The sequence below is a fragment of the Antedon bifida genome, chromosome 1, assembly GCF_963402885.1.
Source record: "Antedon bifida chromosome 1, ecAntBifi1.1, whole genome shotgun sequence".
Lineage (NCBI taxonomy): Eukaryota > Metazoa > Echinodermata > Crinoidea > Comatulida > Antedonidae > Antedon > Antedon bifida.
In genome coordinates this window covers 20,426,033-20,449,429 of record NC_136226.1, presented here as the reverse complement: position 1 = coordinate 20,449,429, position 23,397 = coordinate 20,426,033, and the positions used below count along the sequence as shown (strand labels likewise).

The 23,397-nt window shown below is 34.8% G+C and overlaps 1 protein-coding gene across 2 annotated transcripts in view; it reads right to left on the bottom strand.

The window, feature by feature from the left end:
* LOC144844447 (histone-lysine N-methyltransferase SETDB1-like) overlaps positions 1-3,287 on the bottom strand; it is a 258,872-nt gene extending 255,585 nt beyond the window's left edge. For both annotated transcript variants that reach the window (XM_078701370.1, XM_078701379.1), the window contains exons 1-2: positions 3,130-3,287; positions 21-157 (exon numbers count right to left, since the gene is read on the bottom strand). In XM_078701370.1, the coding sequence (XP_078557496.1) occupies positions 21-150 (130 nt within the window). In that variant the 5' untranslated portion in view covers positions 151-157; positions 3,130-3,287. The remainder of the gene's footprint in view (positions 1-20; positions 158-3,129) is intronic.
* Between the last annotated feature and the right edge of the window lie 20,110 nt (positions 3,288-23,397).

Below are 23,397 nucleotides of genomic sequence, written 5' to 3'. Positions count from 1 at the left end.
TTAACCTGACTAATAATTACCATAAAATAGTTTAGAGATTCCATTGTCCAATTCCTCCATTAATGACTTTATATCAGGATCATCTAGCATATGTTCAGCACATTCATGTATAAGACATTCAAGAGCTTCACCGGTTAGAATTCGTGCCATGACGTTTCTGTGTATCAAGATAAAAATATACTTTTTTGGGTTCTGTAAAAATACAAAAAATGCTACATAGTTACATAAAAATGGGTGTGACTGCAATGACATTATTATGTTTTTTTCAGTATGTTCCTATACACAATAGGGAGAAAAGTGTGACGTCACGTTTCCTGGCTACCGACTGCACTGGGGACAAACAAAGTTTGGTCGGCCATCTTGTCCTATTCGAACACATTGATTTAACACCACTTTTTCGTACATCCCGATAAATTTCGTTTTTACATAATTTAGAGTACCGTATATTTCGGTGTATAAGTCACACCTGTGTATAAGACGCACTCCCTAACTGAGAGTAAAATATCAGTATTTTTTATATCGTCGATGTATAAGATGCACTTTATATTTCATCAAAACAATGTTTTTTTAAATTGTAATCAATATTATTGTAATAATATATTTATAACGGCATCCTTTATTTAGGTTTTTTCTTACCTAGGTTCGGCAGCGCCCAGCCTCAAGTTCTTTCTAACTTGTTATTCATGAGTTTCGCACCCGCAACATCGAGTGCATGACCGTGTGTGTAACACGCACGTGTGTGGGCTAGCCTCGCTCGATCTTTTCGAGAGGGCGCACGTTTTCACGGACAATCGTATTCGATTAGTATCTATTTATCCGAAAAAGTGTGTACGCTAGGTCCATGCTATAATCAACTGGAGAATATACTAGTTGAATACCGTACACCATGTGGCCGCCAAGAAGGGCTTGCGCTGGGGGTACGGCGGTCGTGCGTATAACTATAAATAAATACTAGGCCTATTCCAATCGTAAATGTTTACAAATGAAATTTTATCGGAGCGCCTAAAACAGCTCCATAATGAACAAATCTTTTCATCATATTTAGTATAATATCACGCTAAAATGCCTTGAAAACTAGGCAGAAGCAGGTTGCTGTTACGTTAGTACACTGTAGCTAGGCCAAGCCTACTCAGGCCTAGCCAACGAGGTGACGATATGTACAATCTGTGTGGTGAGGCATTTATGTTCGGTGTATAAGACACACCCTTAATTTAGAGGTCAAATTTGCGTGTCAAAAGTGCGACTTATACACCGAAATATACGGTAATAATAATTTTACGTAATTGTTTGCATAATAAAAGACACGACAGACGTATATTCTCTATATTATATAATATATTAATTACAGTACATATAAATAGAGGTAAATTATTATATGCCTAATATAACATTATGCCTAATATAATATTTAAACGTGTTTAGAAATGGCCATTTTGAAAAGACACAGTCCTTCTCCGAGACCTGTGAAATACAAAAAAAAATTAATTTAATGATTGATAATATTAATATTTATTTTACCAAGTAAAAAATATCCACATAAATAATCTAGTTTCTAAAAAATATCAATTAAATCTATATAAACAAAAAATGTATATCCCGCTCTAGCATGCATGCATCCCGCTCGATCCATACAAAATAGCGCTTCCGATTTCAAACGCGACCGATATCATCAAAAGTATAGCTCTAGCGGCGCGCCATACAAAATACCGGAAGTTGATTTTATCGCGACCGATTTCAAATGCGACCGATTTCATCTATATTTCATCAAAACAATGTTTTTTTAAATTGTAATCAATATTATTGTAATAATATATTTATAACGGCATCCTTTATTTAGGTTTTTTCTTACCTAGGTTCGGCAGCGCCCAGCCTCAAGTTCTTTCTAACTTGTTATTCATGAGTTTCGCACCCGCAACATCGAGTGCATGACCGTGTGTGTAACACGCACGTGTGTGGGCTAGCCTCGCTCGATCTTTTCGAGAGGGCGCACGTTTTCACGGACAATCGTATTCGATTAGTATCTATTTATCCGAAAAAGTGTGTACGCTAGGTCCATGCTATAATCAACTGGAGAATATACTAGTTGAATACCGTACACCATGTGGCCGCCAAGAAGGGCTTGCGCTGGGGGTACGGCGGTCGTGCGTATAACTATAAATAAATACTAGGCCTATTCCAATCGTAAATGTTTACAAATGAAATTTTATCGGAGCGCCTAAAACAGCTCCATAATGAACAAATCTTTTCATCATATTTAGTATAATATCACGCTAAAATGCCTTGAAAACTAGGCAGAAGCAGGTTGCTGTTACGTTAGTACACTGTAGCTAGGCCAAGCCTACTCAGGCCTAGCCAACGAGGTGACGATATGTACAATCTGTGTGGTGAGGCATTTATGTTCGGTGTATAAGACACACCCTTAATTTAGAGGTCAAATTTGCGTGTCAAAAGTGCGACTTATACACCGAAATATACGGTAATAATAATTTTACGTAATTGTTTGCATAATAAAAGACACGACAGACGTATATTCTCTATATTATATAATATATTAATTACAGTACATATAAATAGAGGTAAATTATTATATGCCTAATATAACATTATGCCTAATATAATATTTAAACGTGTTTAGAAATGGCCATTTTGAAAAGACACAGTCCTTCTCCGAGACCTGTGAAATACAAAAAAAAATTAATTTAATGATTGATAATATTAATATTTATTTTACCAAGTAAAAAATATCCACATATAAATAATCTAGTTTCTAAAAAATATCAATTAAATCTATATAAACAAAAAATGTATATCCCGCTCTAGCATGCATGCATCCCGCTCGATCCATACAAAATAGCGCTTCCGATTTCAAACGCGACCGATATCATCAAAAGTATAGCTCTAGCGGCGCGCCATACAAAATACCGGAAGTTGATTTTATCGCGACCGATTTCAAACGCGACCGATTTCATCTGACACCCTCATGGGCTAATGGCCTACTACTAGGCCTAGGCCTAGTACTAGGCCTAGCCTAGACGACAAATAAAGTTCTAGTTAGTAGGTAAAAGCTACTGCTACTACTACTAGGAAGGCTCGGCCTAACAGTACTACTAGGCCTAGGCTTATACCTACCTTTTTATACACAGTAAACAAATTGCTTCAGTTGTGTGTGTCTGTCTGGGTCATGATGGGCAGCAACACATGGGGTTGACATGAATTCTTCGGTGACTACACAAAGAATATAATATATCACAAGAATGAATATTCCGCGATTTTTGCGTGAGAAATTTGTAACAGAGAGTGATGCCCGCCCTCATAAGGGCGGATGTATACAGACTAAATAAGACTTGATTTATTAGATATTATACATGTCACATTAAATAGAATTATGACAATATATTTTGCAATTGTAAAACATTTTATAATACATATTTAATCGTATCCGGATATTTACCCCCTGGACATTTACCCTCTGGACATTTACCCCCCGGAAAGCTACCCCCCCGGACAACTACCCCCTTAGGACAACTACCCCTTTAGGACAACTACCCCCGGACAAATATCCCCCGGACAACTACCCCCTTAGGACAACAACCCCCTTATGACAACTACCCCCTGGACAACTACCCCCCGGACAATTACCCCCCTCCCCCGGGTAATTACCTCGCGGACAACTACCTCTGACACAATATTCCCCGTAGGACAACTACCTCCTGGACCTGGACAATACTCCGAGGGCAAATAATCTTTTAGGACAACTACCTCCGTAGGACAACTAACCCCTGGACAACTACCACCCAGACAACTATCCTTTTAGAACAACTACCCCCCGGACGGACAACTACCACCCAGACCATTCAACAACATGACTCTGCAACAGTGTATAATAGGTAGTTGACCGGGGGTAGTTACCCGGGGGGTAGTTACCCGGGGGATAGCTACCCGGGGGGTAGTTATCCTAAGAGGGTAGTTGTCCTAAGGGGGTAGTTGTCCGGGGGTTGTTATCCTAAGGGGGTAGTTGTCCTAAGGGGGTAGTTGTCCGGGGGTATTTGTCCGGGGGGGTTGTTATCTTAAGGGGATAGTTGTCCTAAGGGGTTAGTTGTCCGGGGAGTAGTTGTCCGGGGGGTAGTTGTCCTAAGGGGGTAGTTGTCCGGGTGGTAAACATCCGGGGGGTAACTGTCTAGGGGGTAACTGTCTAGGGGGTAGGTGTCCTAGAACCATATTTAATAACAAACTAGTGTACATTCACTTCTACAGAAAATTATTTATTACCATGCTAAATTAGTTCACAAAAAAGGCCTAACAGCAACACCAAAAATCAACGAAGCGTTACTCAGCACGGCCTACTCTTTACCATTGCCGCGTACTAATCTACGCCCGGTAAATTAAGTACTGTACTGTTTTTATGATATAAATTAGTATAAAATACATGTTATTAATACGATACAATGTTACATTTCATTAACATTTATTTGTTTTATCAGAACCAAGTTAAATATAGAAATATTATTAAACTATCCTTCGTGAAAACGCCAACACGCCCGGTAGCGCTATCATAGCTCCCGGTTGATGAAGCGAACTGTTTATTCGGCAGTTTTTACTACAAAAATTGCATGAATCGAACAATTAAATATCCAAACAGCATTTAACATGATGTTGGCATGTAGTTGATAACATTTTTTATGAAAATACTACCGGTGGTTCAGCCTTAGATTAGTGTAACCGTCACAAAAAGTTGTAGGCCTATACATCCTCACTTATAATAATAATAATAATTCATTCTTATATAGCGCATGTAACCAAGCTCTCAATGCGCTGAACATTATTACCCCAGTCGTTTTTTTTGGATCAAACACGTATGGAAACATGCTTCCATAATGCAGCTAGTAATCAGCGTAAAGTTGTGTCTTGATCTAACCGGGTACCTATTTATACACCTGGGTCGAGAGAGGCAAACGTAAGTAAAGTATCTTGCCTACGGATACAAGCAATGCGGCGAGAGTTGGATTCGAACCTCGGTCTCACGATCGCCCTACCACATGGACAATATTACTGTTAGTAGTGTACTTACAGGGAAAATCGCGGATTACTCATTCTTGTGATATAATATTGGAGTTTGATTCTGAATTTTGTCATACTGTTCAAGGCCTTCCTCATTACCTTCTACAGAATTAGTAGGCCTATGACCAGTGTGAATAACGTCAGTGTCATCATGAGTTAATTCATTCTCATTCTGTTCTTATTAAAGCACGAGAAGCTGCCATCCATTTTCTGTTATACAATAATTTGCTATTTGATGCCATATTTTCCAGATAGATGTGTGTAATGCAGCCTATTAAACGGGAATGTATTTAAAGTATAAGAATGTACTCAAGTGAACAAACACGTTGGTGTCAGGCCCGTAGCCAAGGGGCTCACATACAGTGAGCTGGTGCACGAACGATTCGTGTAGGACACCTCCAGACAACCGCGATACCTATATTGTTTAAATCACGGCAGTCAGCCTGCATAACGTATACCGTAAATCTTCTAATTGTAACCCTGGGTTATTATTCTTTGATTGTTTTTTAGGGTGGGTTACTATTAGAAGGGGGATTACTATTAGAGTAGTGGGTTACTATTACTAATCTAAATTTAGGTACTTGAAAATAGTAACTCACCTCAACTATTCCGTTCAGCAAATCATTGCAAAATAATAAAACAGTATGAATAAACAAATTTGTTTGAACTCTAACTTTATTTTATAAACTCAAACACACTCAATCCTCCCCCACTCCCGAGATCAACATGCACTATTATATCTCCTTATTTTCAAAATACGGCTGCATCATAAACGACTAGTCTTCATAATGTTATTTTGTCAATAGTTTTTGTGACTTGTTATATACCCCCAGTACCTTTGTACTGTAGTAATGTATTGTAAGGCCAAAAAAAAAAAATTATTGTGTTGGGTAAATCCCAAAAATGGGTAGGTCGGTTTTTTTTTTTGTTTTTTTTTCAGACCAAAAATGTGTTGCCGGCAAAGTAATAAACAATTTACACAATTGATACAAAAAGACTTTTAAACACTTTTCATAGCACCCTAGGGTCACGCTAGCTATATTTGTTTCAACAAAAGTTTAAAAAAAGGTTTATAAATAAACGTAGGCCTAGCTTTTTGAGGCAAAAAGGCCTAGGCTAGCCCTATAGCCTATAGGCTAGCTACCATTTTTAAAGCCAACAAAAACAATCAAGATCGAAATAACTATTTCCGCGTTATAATGCTACATTACGCAAGTTAACATATTATTCTAGATGAAAAATATTGAGTTTTATATTGTTTTATCCATACGTAATTACACTGGCATTAAAGATATAACATTAAAATGTAGGCCGTTTTATGAGCCATATTTCGCCGATTTCTTATCGCGGGAAAATTCCCCACCAGCGACATCGATCGATCGAGGCTAGAGGTCCGGCTAGATTATCGCTATATAAATAACAAGTTTGAACAAAAGAGCTTACGACAATCTTAGGTACATTTTTATTAAACATATATAGGCCTACTTGCTTGGCGAATCCATGCCTTTTTAAAATCCATAACGTCCATTTCTTATGTGTGTGCATGGCAGTCTAGTCTCTCCATGTTTTCAAACTGTTTAACACAAAAGACTAACTGTAAGCTACAAACTGCAAACAGGAGAAGAACTTCAATATATAAGAAACTGATCTATGGATATTTAAAGAAAATTTGCTGAAATTTTAAAGGTAAAATCTTATTTTAAACTGTAGGCTTAAACACACAAAAGTTAGCCCACCTCAATTTGAACAAGAAGCCAGACAAGCCAAGCTTTTAACACCTAGAGAAAAGATGAATAGACTGTTTATTTGAGGCTACAGCTGCAAAGCCACCTTCCATTGTTTCTATTGTAACTACAACAGGAAATTCTGATTTGCATAGACATTAGCTTGGACTTGAACTTTACAAACAAGAGACCTAGAGTTTTGTGAATTGTATACTTATCAAACTTCAGAGTTACTTATAAATATGGTCAACTTAAGTTTGAGTCCCGTCTCTAAAATAAGTAACAGTGATGATTTCAGTCATTTTTACGATGATGAAGAAATAACCATGAACTCATCATCATTGTTCATTTCACCCTTTGCTTCAACGCCAACAAGATGTGTAAAGGAAAACCAAACTAGGACATATAACTCTATTGCTGAAATCTCTGACAATGAAACTCGGGAAATTTCAACACAAACCCCTCAAGTTAAAATAACTGATGTATCAATCCAGACACCTAGTCATTGGGACCAAATTCCAACTCTTAAAAGCAAAATTAGAAAACAGGATGGAAAAATAAGTGAACTCATAACTCAACTGAATGAATTGAAACATATTCATAGCAACTTTGTGCAACTCACGTCATCATTCAAAGAATTAAATGAAAGGAACTTAATCCTTGAAACACAGTTTGCTAGTTTGCGTCATGAAAAAGCAGAGGAACAAAATGAGTATCGCACGCCAAGTAAAGCATGTAAAATAAAGGATTCTGTAAAATCAACTACTCATGTACAAACTACAAATCGATTTGCAGCTATTGCGGTAAATGATGCACCTACACCTGATCATGATACATCTGTTTCTCAGGATGAGCAAACAAGCTCTGTCATATATCTAAATGACAGCAAAGTCGAGCAAGACACTCCGAAACCTGAACCCATCATAAGGCATATGGAACTGAAAGAAAATTTGATAATTGGAGACTCCATGCTAAAACATATACGAACAAGAGGTCTTATAAATACTAGCGTAAAGACTTTACGAGGTGCTACTGTTCAACAAATTACTGCCACCATTCAAGAAATAAATCTAAGTCAGGTAAGAAATGTCATTGTTCATGCTGGTACAAATGACTGTGGAAATCCAAATTTCAACAAAAATAAACTACAACTTGATTTCCATGAACTTATGGTCTATCTGCAATCTAGAATCACATGAAAGGTTTATGTATCTGGTTTATGCCCAAGACTAGACAACCCTCAACTAAATCTACATGTACTACAAACTAATGAAATGCTAAAAGCGAACTTCAAAGATTGCTTCATAGATAACTTTAAGGCATTCCTATCACCATTTGGACTTGACACCTCGAAATTTACAAGACATGGACTTCACCTTAATGAACGTGGAACAACTGCACTCATCAAAAGCATAAACTCTAGTGTGACAATCTTAAAAACAAACACCCGCCAAACAGAACTAACTTCATCTATTGCTTCTTGTCATTTCTGTGGAGAAAATGGACATATTCGGCGCATTTGTCGACATAGGAAACCGCTCCAATGTTGGTACTGCCAAGAGGATGGCCACAAGGCTAAATTTTGTTTATTACAACAACAATGAAAAGATGGCAATGAAGATAGGGCCGTGAAAATAAAAGACATTTACAGTAACAATATTTTAAACGAAACGTTAAACCTACCGCTCTTATTTGAAACTAACAACTCGATTCAAGATGTAACCGGTACAACGGATGTTTTCACTGAAGACTGTTCAATATTTCAAAGACATGGTCTAAGTATTTTAAGTCTTAACATTGTTTCACTTATAGGTAATTTTGACAATTTTAAACACATTATAGAAAATAATGAAATTGATGTTATATCTTTAAATGAAACTCGCCTTGATTATACTATTAGTAATAATGATGTACGTATAAATGGCTATGATCTCTATCGTAAAGATCGTAACAGGGAAGGTGGAGGAGTTGCTGTGTACTTAAATCGCAACGGGAAGACTACTCATAAGTTAAGACCAGATCTTATGAATGAGCATTTGGAAATGTCTATTATTGAAATTAAACAACTAAATTCAAAACCATTCCTCCTTTTATCATGGTATAGACCCCCAAATTCTGATATGCAGATCTTTGAGAGAATAGAAAAAGTACTAGAGAATGTTGAAAGTACAAATTTAGAATATATGATAATTGGGGATGTAAATTGTGACACTCATTCTAAAAACCTATCTTGTTATACTAAAAAATTAATTGATATTGCTAAAAATTTTCATCTAACTCAATTAATAACTGAGCCAACGAGAATCACAGAAAATAGTAGTACTTTAATAGACCATATTTACACAACAGTTCCTAATAGTATCTCCAAATCAGGTGTTTTACATACAGGTATCAGTGACCATTCTGCTATCTATGTAATTGTTGGTAAACAAGAAAAGTGTAAAGCTCATAAGCATAAATATAAAACAAGTAGAAACTACAAACATTTTAATGAAAATGAATTTAAAAGGGATATTGAAAAAATAAACTGGCAAGAAATTCAACATTATAATGATATTGATGACGCTACATATTTTTTCGAATCTAATTTTCTTAAAATTGCTAATGATTATGCCCCGCTAAAAAAGAAGAGGGTGCGAAACAAAACTAGTCCTTGGCTAACAGATGATCTAGTTAGGTCTATGCGTGAGCGTGATGTACTAAAAAAGAAAGCATCTAAAACTAATACACCTGAACTGTGGGCTCAATACAAACTAGGTAAAAATAAGGTAAATGCTGAAATAAAGAAATGTAAAAAAGAATATTTTTCTAAACAATTAGATACAAAAGATTCAAAGAAAATATGGGAAACTTTAAGATATATTGTCCCAGCAAAGAGTATAAACACTGAAATATCAAACTTAAAAACAAATGATAACAAACTAACAGCAGACTCTTCTAAAATAGCCAACAATTTAAACAAATATTTTTCTAAAATAGGACCTGACCTTGCAAAAAACATCCCACCAGAAATTCCTAGATTACTTATTGTAAATAACACTAATCAAAGTAGGGACCTACTTAAATTTAGTTTTGTTAATCAGGAATATATTTATAAACAATTAAACTTACTCGATGTTAGTAAAGCGACAGGCTTAGATGAGCTTCCAGCTAAAATGCTGAAGTTGGTTAGTGATCAAATCGTTGGACCTCTCACTTATTTGGTAAATCTCTCACTCTCAACCAGTACTTTTCCAAAAAGATGGAAATGTGCCAAAATATGCCCAGTGTTTAAGGGGGGAGATAGGACTGAAGCTAGCAACTACAGACCCATATCAATTTTACCGATTCTTTCTAAAATTATCGAGAGGGTTGTATTTGATCAGGTCTATCAATTTATTAACTCAAAAAATATGATTTATGCTTACCAATCAGGATTTCGTCCTAATTTCTCTACTGTATCTTCATTATTAAACATTACAGAAGATTGGATAAATGATATTGATTGTGGGAAGTATATAGGTTTAGTCATGCTTGATCTGAAAAAAGCTTTCGACACGGTAGACCATACCATACTTATAGACAAGCTTAAATCATTTAACTTAGATGTCTCTATTATAAATTGGTTTAAAGACTATCTTTGTGATCGTACGCACTTAACACAAGTAAATGGTGTCCGATCAGATAAATGCTATAGTAATTGTGGAATCCCCCAAGGATCAATTTTGGGACCACTCTTATTTATACTTTATGTAAATGATCTACCAAAGCATGTAAATAGTGTACAGATTAGTATGTATGCAGATGATACAGCTCTTTACTTTGCATCTTCTGATATAAATGAAGTACTTGCAAAAATTAATGAAGATTTTAAAAAAATCAAATCATGGCTAGCAAGTAACAAGCTTAGTCTAAATGTAAATAAAATTCAGTGTATGTTTATAGGAACACAACAAAGGCTTGCAAAATTAGCAAACATTGATCTAAATTTAAACATAGACAATGTTCGGCTACAAAGAGTAAAAAGCTGTAAACATCTAGGTGTTGTTATTGATGAATATTTACTGTGGGGTAAACAAATAGATAATGTTAAAAGTAAAGTATTGCCAGGCTTGTACTACTTAAAAAAATCTTCAAATCTCGTCCCAAAACATGTATCTTGCTTAATGTATAATAGTATTATCTCTTGTAATAAGTTTAACTCAGTTTAACTATTGTAATATTGTGTGGGGCAGATCAAATAAAAAAAATACTAATAAACTACAAATGCTACAAAACAGAGCAGCCAAAATTATTACAAAAACAAGGAAATACGACTCAAGTACACAAGCCCTGCAAAACTTAAACTGGATAAATCTTAATACTCAACTACATAATAATGAAGCCAAAATGTTATATAAAATATTCCATAATCAAGCACCACCATATCTAAACGAACTATTTACACCCAAACTAGACACATACAATACAAGATCAAAGGATGTATTAAAATTTAATAAACCCAAAACAGAATATAAAAAAAAAAGTTTTTCATATCATGGTGCTAGTTTATGGAATACTTTAAAAAAACCAATGCAAAATGCCACAAATTTAAATACTTTCAAAAAATTATTGGTGTGATTTATTATTTATTTTGTACTCTTATCACAAATGTAATTAAGGTTTCTGTTCATATATTTTTGTTCTCTAATTTGTTATTTTTAAAATTTGTTATTTTTAAAATTTGTTATTTTTAAAATTTGTTATTTTTAAAATTTGTTATTTTTAAATGTGTACTGTGTACTACTGTTAGTTGATCACGGCCTTGTAGAAGAACACCTTTATGGTGACACAAGCTTTTCCGTGTTAAAATAAAGTATTTATTATTATATTATTATTATTTAACAAGTCCGTAAACACCGCATCAACAACCTCGTGGATGTACGATCTGTTGTTCTTTGCTGCAGATCAACATTGGTAGAGTCCATTAATTATGAGGGTGTTTAAAAATGTGATAACTATTAGAAACCTGTCTCAACCACTGTGTAATCAAAGTGTTTATTTAATTTAAACTTGGATCCCCAAAAATTAATAATCGCGTATTCCGGTTATCACGTGATTGATTCACGGTTGGTTGCACGCTTCTTTTTTACACGTCCGGTGGAGGTGAAATATGTTCGCCAATTTGGCAAATAAGACAATGTTTTTTCACCATTTGGTTTCAAAATTGCCGTTTGGCTCACAAAGAAAAAAAAAAAAAAAAAAGCCGACATTCATTTTCGGAAGTTTAGGGTCGGTCGGGCGTGGCCAACACAATAATTTTTTTTTTGGCCTAATGTATTGTAAAGTATTGTAAATCTGACTCAAAGAAACATGTATTCACTTCGACTACTTTTTAACAACTATTTTATTCACAACTCTATTATCTATATGACTCATACAAATTGGTATAAGTACAGGTGGTATTTGTAAACCAACTGATAATACAGCCTACGACACTGACTATTATTCGTTTTTGGAAAAACGACTACTCAATGGCTACGCCAGCTACCACGAAACATACCATGCATGCCATGCATTCTGTTGTGTTGCGTCTAGGTTTGTTCTTTATTTTCATCATGTGCAATATTACTGAGCATATTCGGAGTTGTGATCATGAAATTCATATACCGGTGGTTTGATCAATGGATGCGATGTGGTCTTTTATTCGCGAGACCATGATGTGTCGGTAACTGCCGGCTGGGCTGATCTTTATAAATTATATTATTTCAACCAGTCGTTCCAACCACGGCGGATCAACGTTCGTGTTACCCAGGTGGAATAAATACAGTTCTCCCCGTTTATACTACGACAATCTGTTGTTAAGCGGCGATGTGAAGCCTAATCAAGGACCAACTAATTCGTTTGATCAATCTGAACATCATCTCAACGTGTACTACCAGAATGTTCACAGCCTAAAGAATAAGGTAACCTGTTACAAAACTGAACTTGTTAGTCATCTATTAGCTAACAAATTCCAAATAGTGGGCTTATGCGAAACCTGGTTAAATGACACTATATTAGATGCCGAAATGGCAGTTCCTGGATTTCATTTACATAGAAGGGACCGAGACGATGGAAGAAGAGGAGGTGGTATCTTGCTCCTTGTGTCTGATAATTTTCAATCCAAGAGACTTGACATCGTGAACTGTCACAACTTAGAAGCAATTTTTATGGAAATGCAAGCCTCTAGAAGAAAGAAACTAATTGTTGGCGTTATCTACCGTCCACCTGATAAGGATCTCTCTCGCTACACCGAACTTATTAGCTCGGCAATTGAACAGATATCTAGCCAAAAACCTGATGCTGATTTTCTTGTGTTCGGTGATTTTAACTTTACTAATATTTTATGGACTCAATTTCCAGCCTCGTCAAACAACAATGAACAGATTCTCTTGGACTCTATTTTTAATCCTTTTTCTTTTTATCAATGTAATAAAGAACCTACTTGTAATGGTAATATTTTAAACTTGATACTCTGTGATAAGGATATTTCAAATAGTGTATACTGCTGTAATGATATTTTTAATTCTGATCATTCGTCTTTAACTTGTTCTTATTCGTTTTATTCTGGTACCTCTGCACGAAATGTTAAGAATTCTCGATATTTTTATAATTTTAAGAAAATAGATCATGCTGACTTAATTGAAACTCTTAATCGTGTTCCCTGGAACCTTTTAGACTTGTGCAATAATGTTGATGATTCTGTTGACCTTTTTTATGATTTAGTTTTAGCTACCGTTCGTGATCTTGTTCCAATGTATAAACCACGCAGGAAGCTACCTCCATGGTTCGATGCTGAACTACTTGCTAGTCTTAAAGCTAAAGAACAATCCTTTAAACAAAAGAAGAAGCATCCTTCTGACTTCTATATTTCACTATTCAAAGTAGCCCGCTGCCCGGACCAATTTCAAAAAACTTTGTCGAAGTAAGTATTATTCATACTTACAGTCACTTGCTAACGAAATGAAAAATAACAACAAAAAATTATGGTCTTGGATGAAAAAGTCTTATAAATCAAATGACTCGCAGCCTTCAGCATTGAATCATGGGGGTTCTTCAGTGTATTCGCCTTATGAAAAGGCCGAAATGTTTAATAAGTATTTCCACTCTATTTGTAAAACTGGTGGTACTGGTTCATCTGTTGATCTTCCCCCTCTTCCTGACTACCCTATTGGTAAACTCTGTTCTATCCCCATTGTCAGAACTGAAGTAGCTGAACTTCTTAATTCTATTGATACTCGTAAAGCCACGGGTAATGATCTCATACCTAACAACATTCTCAAGCTTGGTGCTAACCCTTTATCTTACCCTTTAAGTCATATTTTTTCTCGATCCTTATTCGATGGTAATTTTCCCTCTCTTTGGAAAAGGGCTGATATTATTCCCATTCACAAGGGGGGTTCTAAATCTTTAGTTTGTAATTACCGCCCCATTTCTTTACTTCCTGCTCTTTCCAAAATTTTCGAACGCTTAATTTATCGTCATGTCTTCACGCACGTTTCTCCTGTTCTTAGCCCCTTCCAACATGGTTTCTTCCCTAAAAGATCTTGTCTCACTAATCTTACCTCTCTGTTACCTTTTGCCTACTCTGCTATCGAAAGCAAATCTCAACTTGATGTTATTTACACTGATTTTTCGAAAGCCTTTGACCTCGTCTCCCATCAACTTCTTGTCCATAAACTTTCCAAATTTGGTATTTCTGGCCCTATCCTTAAATTATTTGTTAGTTACCTTGATTTCAGGCAGCAACGCGTTATGTTTCAAGGTCAAGCTTCTGATTGGCTCACTGTTTTGTCTGGGGTCCCCCAGGGCTCGATCCTTGGTCCCCTTTTATTTAATATCTTTATCAATGATCTCCCTTCTAATCTTTCTCCTTCTTGCTTACTTTTTGCGGATGATCTTAAACTCTTTAATACTATCAATGGCCCTAATGATACTGTTCCCTTCAAAATGACCTTGGTACTCTCTTCAGATGGACCACCACCTGGAAGCTGAGTTTAAACTTACCAAAATGCAAAATTATGACGATTACTAAGAAAAGACAATATATCCAATATGATTACAGCATTAATAGTCATGTTTTGGAAAGAATTGACCGTCATAAAGATCTTGGTATTATTATCGACTGTAACTTAAATTTTATTCCTCAAGTTGATGCTGCTGTTAGTAAAGCAAATAGAATGTTAGGCATGATACCTCGTAATTGCTGGTGTTTTAAACATTCTAATACTTTAATTCATATACAGTATATGTTTCTCTTGTCCGTCCCCATCTTGAATACTGTAGTGTTGTGTCTAATTCGTTTTCGTCTGTTCATAGTACCCGTCTTCAAAGAGTCCAAGATCGTTTTGTTCGTTTTGTGTATTCTACTTGTCACTGTCCTCCTTTGTCTGTCTCTCTTCCTTCGCTTGTCTCTCGTCGTTCTATGTTCGATCTTCAGTTTTTGTATAAATGTATGAATTCCCGTTTCAATTGTAATTTTATCTCCTTGTTTTCCTTTCATGTTAAAGCTGTTGGTTGTCGTACTCGTAATTCCAAATGTAATCTTCTTTATGTGCCGTATTGTCGTGTTAATGTTACCAAGAATGGATTTATTTCACGTATTTGTCTTCTTTTTAATAATTGTGTTGTTAAAGATAATTCTATTGATCTCTTTTTTGACCGTTATAATTGTTTTTGTAATAAAATTAGTAAAATTGTATAATTTTGTATTGTTAGATTTTAAGATTTATATATATTTTTATATGGTATAGTTTATTCCATTCTGTAAGGGGCGGGTTTCCCGCTGTTGAATGAGTTTGAATAAAATAAAAAATAAAATAAAGAAGTGTACTGATAACAAATGTATCATCTTGCCTACTGGCACCATAGCTAGACATAACATCGAATAAAATAGTTGTTAAAAAGTAGTCGAAGTGAATACATGTTTCTTTGAGTCAGCTTTACAATACTTTACAATACATTACAATACATTACTACATGTACAACGGTACTGAGGGTATATAACAAATTGGCGACGAGGATCGGATTTTAAATTGTGATACAATGGCTGGAATTTCACCACCAGTACCGTTTCTACCTACTCCAGGCAAATCAACGTTAAAGTTTGAACAATGGTTTGAATTTTTTACAAATTATACACTTGCGTCTGGAAGTGACCGATGGAATGCTGAAAGAAGAAAAGCACTTTTACTACATTGTCTTGGTACTGAGGGTCAACGTATTTACAGCTCTTTACCAGAAAGAGAAAATGATCCAGATGATGATGTTAATTCATATGATGCAACTGTTGCCAAATTGCGGGCACATTTTAACCCAAGATTGAATGTTGTAGCAGAAAGATACAAATTTCGTCAACGTAGACAACTCCAGGATGAAACATCAGATGAGTATGTAAGAGAACTTCGACAATTATCAATTTCATGTAATTTCGGTGTAATAGCCGATGAAATGATAAGAGACCAGTTAGTTGAGAAAACTAATTCTTCCCGTATTCGCGAAAGATTACTTCTGGAACCTGAACTTACATTAAATACGGCCATAGAAATTGCAAGGCAATGCGAACATGCTGCAAAACAATGCCAAATGATAGGTAAAACTGAACTACCAGTACCTGTTGAGAGCAGATACGAAAGAGTAATTGCAAACCTAAACAACAGCCAGCAAAATACAAATCCAGTGAGTACTGTTTTCGTTGTGGTTCGAAATCGCATAAAGCAAATGATGTCAAATGTAAGGCAAAGAAAGCTAAATGCAATAAATGCCGTAAGATAGGACATTTTGCTAGTGTTTGCAGAAGTGTTGAAATTGAAAATATTGATGAAGCCATGTCTGTTAATGTGATGGTTAACAGAAAATTACGCACTGACGTATTGATAGGTCATTCAGCAAAAGTGAACATGACCATAGATACTGGTTCACCAGTTACAATTCTACCCAAGAGAATATATAATTGATATTTTATCAAGAAGCTCTACAAAAGGCGTCAATCAAACTGATGACATACTCCAAGGAACCGATCATGTGCATGGATTTGTGAATTTACCAGTTATGCTTACAAGTGAGCCAGACAATAAAGTGAACGCGAAGATTTACATCGTAGAAAAAGGATCGCCTATACTCGGGATGGACTTGATTAGCAACCTAAATATTAACATTGTGAAAGGACAAATTGCTTGCGTCCAAGTCGCTACAGATACTACTACAATTGATGATGCTAAATACAAGCAAGAACTGAAAAAGAACTATCCGAGATTGTTCAGTGGGAATGTGGGACTCGCGAAGGATTTCGTACATAAAGTTATGGTTACATACAGAAACTACGAAGCTTACCACTTACGATAAGAGACAAAGTTGCTAAAGAACTTGATAGGTTAGAAAGCCAAGGAATTATAGAGAAAATTAATGCAAGTCATTGGGTAAGTCCTATTGTTGTAGTAGGTAAAAAATCCGGTGATGTACGTATTTGTATAGATTTAAGAGAAGTTAACAAAGAACTTATAGTAGACCAATTTCCTTTACCTGATATTTTAGAATTATTCAATTCATTGCATGGTGCTACTGTATTTTCTACGTTAGATCTTAGATCTGCGTACCATCAATTAACACTACATAGAGAAAGTAGGGATTTAACTGCTTTTATTACGCATCAAGGCCTTTACCGTTATAAGAGAGTATGTTTTGGTCTTGCTTCCGCACCATCTGCATTTCAGAAAACAATGAGTTCAATCCTAATGAATGAAAAGGTTGTACGTTGCTATCTTGACGATATTGTTGTCTTTGGTAAAGATGAACATGAACATGCTATTAATATGGAAAATGTTCTAATCGAGGCCAAAATTCCAAACAACATCTCTGAATTGAGAACTGCTTTGGGAATGTTTGGATACTATGCAAAATTTGTACCAAATTATGCGACTACATCTGAACCACTAAGGTATTTGCTAAGGAAAGAAAATGCGTTTTTGTGTGGTACTGAACAACAAGCCGCATTTGATAAATTAAAGAATAGTATTGCTAAAAGTACTGCATTGAATTTGTTTGATCCCAAATTACCAGTGATTGTTACCACTGATAGTTCAGATTACGGAATAGGTGGTGTGCTAAGTCAAATTAAGGATAACATTGAAATTCCTATTGCATTTACATCCCGTACATCGACAAGTGCAGAGCGTAATTATTCAACGGGAGAGAAAGAAGCATTAGCTTGTGTATATGCTTGTAAAAAATTGTTTAAGAAATTGCTAAGTTCATGTGCTACAGGTCATAAAACCATGCGAATTGCTAGATTGATGGGCAGAGTGGCTACTTAATTTAGATTATGTGATTGAATATGTTACAGGGCAAAATAATGCTGTTGCCGATGCTTTAAGTAGACTCCCCATAACGGAAAATAATCCTACTGTTGATAATAGTGATGAATATGTATTAAGTTATATATTGGATGCTAACACTTGTATTACAAAACAAGAGTTAATTAAGGAAACAAATACTGATTATGTGTCAACATTACTTAAGAAGTATATTACAACTGCATGGCCAAGTAAGAAAATGTTAAATGAGGAATTAAAACCTTACTACCTTGTAAAAGATGAATTGTGTTTAAATGATGATTTAATTATGAGTGGGGAGAGACTGGTAATCTCAAAATCATTGCAATGTAAAATAATTGATCAAGCACATACTGCACATCAAGGTAAGAACTAAAAACAGGATTAGAGAACTATACTGGTTTCCTGCTATAGATCGTAAAGTAGAAGATAAAATTAAGAATTGTGAACCGTAAGTAAGAAGTATTACGATGATAAGAAAAATGTGAGGAAACAACAATTTAAAGTTGGAGATTCAGTACGGATTAGGAATCCGAGACCTGTTGATAAATCAAGTAATAAGTTCTATACTGGAGGTAAAATTAAACAAATTGTTAGTAATGCTACATATGAGCTAGATGATGGAAAGATCTGGAATGCCAAATACCTAACAAATGATCTAACCACACAGAAACAGAAAGATACTGTTCATACATTTGCTAAAAATAGACCTAGACGTGAAGTTTATAAACCACGTTGGTTAATTGATTACACTCCCTAATTTAAAATTATGAGGGGAGAGATGTTATGTCTAGCTATGGTGCCAGTAGGCAAGATGATACATTTGTTATCAGTACACTTCTTCCTGTATTATCAGTTGGTTTACAAATACCACCTGTACCTATACCAATTTGTATGAGTCATATAGATAATAGAGTTGTGAATAAAATAGTTGTTAATGAGTAGTCGAAGTGAATACATGTTTCTTTGAGTCAGCTTTACAATACATTACAATACATTACTACTGTACAAAGGTACTGGTGGTATATAACATGACTCTAATATTAACCCCATGGGTTACTATTAGAGTAGTGGATTAATATTATAGATTGACATATAATAAGGTTGGTTACTATATTAGAAGGAGGGTTACTATTAGAGTGTGGGTTACTATTAGAAGATTTACGGTATAGCCTTCCGAAGTACATTTTCTTTTCTTTCTTTTATTCAATTTTTCACACTTCAAAAATAATACAAGTTATGTGAAACAATGATAACAGGTATCATAGTAATAAACATTAAGGTACTGTAATGAAACTAATTTAAACAAAAAATATAGAGATACTTGTACAACAAAGAAGTGTGAAAGGAGGTCAAATAAGTATGATACTTTAAGCTTGACCCCCTAACAAGACTGCAGGTTACGGTACATGACAAAAAAACAGCACATGAAGTATTGATATTTGCTGCACAAAATGCCTGGTAATAATTAGAGAATAACAAATATCAGTAATAATTGGGATTAAAATATAATACATAAAAAATAAAATAACAATAAATTAACATTATTAAAAATAATCATAACACCTTATTCATCATATGCCTGGATTAGAGATTGCTTATATGTAAGTGAAGGTTTCTTTATCAGTGAATGTGAAAGATTTTCCCAAAGTTTAGGTCCGGTATAAAGTATTGAATGACGTCTAATGTGCGAGTCGCAGTTTTTAACAGTGTATACATTAGTATTGGAAAAACGGGTAAATCAGAAGGTTTAGTAAACAGTGAACATATTATGTGGGTCGGAAGTAGATTATTTGTAAGTCAGTACATGAATAATGCAGTTTGAAGTTTATTAACATCAAAGACGTTCAGAGATTTAAAGTTAAAAAATAAGCGTTTTGAATGAGATCTGAATGATGCCCCTGAACAGATTCGGATTGCACGTTTTTGCAATTTAAAAATTCGGTCAATATTGGTAGTTTCGAAACTAGTCCAGGGGCATAAAGTGCTGAACTTGCCAGGTGTAACGGCCCAGGCAATGTTGCAGTATGATATGTACGGACGGAATTAACGTATTATATAAATTAAATAAAATGTTTGATGGAAGTGTGTACTTTAATTTGTTCATCATACCAGTGTTTCTCGCAATTGTGTTGCAGATTGGATTGATATGATGTTTCCAAGATAATTTTGAGTCAATGGAGACGCCAAAAAATTTGGTTTCCTCAACACATGTGATTACCTTGTCATTAATGAAAACTTTTAAGTTTTGAGAGATGGATTTTTTGTTTTTATGTTTAAATATAATATAATTAGATTTGGATTCATTTAGGAATAATTTATTGATTTGGAACCAATCAGAAACTTTGCGTAATTCACTATTAATTGTATTAACTAAAATTTGATCATTTTTATGAGAATAAATAATATTATAGTGTCATCGGCATAAAGTATAAATTTGAGTAATTTGGAACAGTTAGGGAGATCGTTAATATATGTTAAAAATAATAAGGGACCGAGTATGGAGCCTTGCGGAACGCCGCATAGAATGGAGGATAGTTTGGAGTCAAAAGGGGGGAAAGCAGTGAATTATTGTTGGCGACTGGTAAGGTAGTAATTTTACAATTGCTTTTAAAAAAGTGAGAGGGTTGGTTTTGTTTTTTATTTTTACCTAAGATTCCATTGATTGTTCGCCAGGTTTTATGAATATTGTTGGTATACTGGTTGAATTTTGAGGCATAATACTCTTTATTTGCTATGCGAAGTAAATTAGTTAATTTGTTTCTATATTTTATGTATTTTTCCTTATCGGTCTGTTTCTTAGATTTAAGGTAGGCAGTATAGAGCTTATTTCTGGTACCAATTGATTTAATCAGACCGACAGTGATCCATGGTTTACGCTCTTTGCGAAAATTACGTTTAATACGTGTAGTTTTAATACTGGAATTGTACAGACTGGTTAACTTGTTATTAAACAATTATTGATAACTTTTAACTTTAACTTTATTTCGTCCACATGGGAAAATATTTTGAGTGCTTTTCACAAAATTGTACAAAAATATATAAAAACGTTTCATATAAAAAAATTAATTACAATATTTCATAAAAAATAAAAAATAAAAAGCTGCAATACATCAAAAATTTCAAAAATTATGCAAAATCATTTAACAGTCTAATAGAATACGGAACAAAAGAATTAAAATATCGCATAACCCTGCTATTGCACGATCTCAGCACATTTAGTCTTTTTGATCTCATTTTAACATAATGTTTATTTAAAGGGTGGTTTGAGTCGTCGCATATTTTCATAGCCTTATTTCTTATGATTTTGTTGCAAAGGTCATCCAAATTATGTCTAGATCCTGTGATCCTACCTACTTTATTTAATATTCGTTGTAATCTGGTTTTTTCTTCTGTTCTACATCCACAGAACCAGGCAACACAACAGAAAGTGAGCACACTCTCAACAATCGAAGAGTAAAATAAATTTAATACAGTTCTATCTACCCCATAATTTCTCAGTTTTCTGAGAAAGAACAGTCGTGTATTTCCTTTTTTATAGTATTTTTACAATGTTTCTCCCAGCTAAATTTGTTATCAACAGTCACACCTAGGTATTTGTAGCTTTCAACAGATTCAATTTCCTGATTATTAATTTTTAGGGGAGCCAGAGCAGTACATTTTTTTCGAAAATCAATTATTACTTCTTTGGTTTTCTTTTCGTTTAGTAAGAGGCAATTTGCCTTACACCAATTTGAAAAAGCAACGATTTCATCATGATATTCAGTTTCACTAGCTCTGTTTTTTAATAGGCCAACGATGGCGGTATCATCCGCGTATTTTAAATAATGTATGCTACTAGAAGTTGACTTACAGTCATTGGTATATAAAATAAATAGGAGGGGGCTTAACACACAACCTTGGGGTGATCCTATATTTGTGTTGATCACACTCGACTTATAGTTACCAAGAGATACCTTCTGTGTTCGATTGCATAAGAAACTTTCAATCCATTTGATTATGGATGGGTTCACCTCTAGCTTAATCAACTTATCTATTAAGATGGCAGGATTAAGGGTATTAAATGCTGAGGAGAAGTCAGCAAAGGTAACTCTCGCATAACAACTTAAGTTATTTGTATGCTGGTTTAGCAGTTGGGTAAGAGTTAGTATCGCATCATCGACAGATCTGCATGATTGGTATGCAAACTGATATGGATCAATTAAATGGGATAAGGGAGTAATAATTGAGTTACACATAAATTTTTCAAAACATTTCATCACTATCGAGGTTAAGGCTATTGGGCGGTAGTCATTCAAAATCTTAGGGTTTGGAATTTTGGGTACTGGAATAATAGATGCATCTTTCCAGACCGATGGTACAATATGATTATCTAACGACAGTTGAAACAGTTTGGTAAAAGGAATAGACAGTTCATGGGCACATGTCCTCAGAATACAGCCACTAATGTTATCAGGACCACTTGCTTTATTTCGTTTCACTTTTTTGAACAACTTTTCAATTTTCCAAGGCTGAATCTTAACTTGTTCGCTAGTAATAATATTTGAAGTCAGATTGGTACAATTGGTATGACTGGCATTCTCAAATCGCGCAAAGTGCTTGTTTAGGTCATTTACAAATTTATCACCGTCATTGTATAGCAGAAGGTCCGTCTTCTTTTTTGCATTAACACCAGACATAATATTCATACAATTCCAGGCCGCCTTGGCATCTCCAGATTCCATGGAATTTTCAAGCTTTCCTTTAAATAAATATTTTGCTCTTTTTATCTCATTCTTTATTTCTGCTTTTATAGATTTAATGCGAACTGTATCACCACTTTTAAAGGCATTTGATCGTTCGCGAATGAGTGCTTTGACTTTATGCGTAAACCAAGGCTTCTGATTTGGATAAAAGGTGACACGTTTAGTTTCAACACATAATTCCTCGCAAAATGAGATATAATCATTCACAACTTGTACTGCTGAATTAAGGTCATTTGCTGTATCAATAAGTGTTGACCAATCAGTAGACTGGAAACATTCCTGTAGCTTTTCTATTGCCTCACTATTTCGAACTTTAATTATTTTCCTGGTAGGCTTTTCCGCTCTAATTTTTTGTCTATATGTTGGTAATAGGGTGATGACGTTATGATCAGAACTTGCAATAGGAGCGTTGATCATACATCTATAGGCTTTGTTTAAATTACAGAAGCACTGGTCCAGGATATTTCCGTCTCGAGTAGGTTTATCAACGTACTTTTTGAAAGTAGGCAACGCTTTCTTTATTTCTTTGCCGCTGTGGTT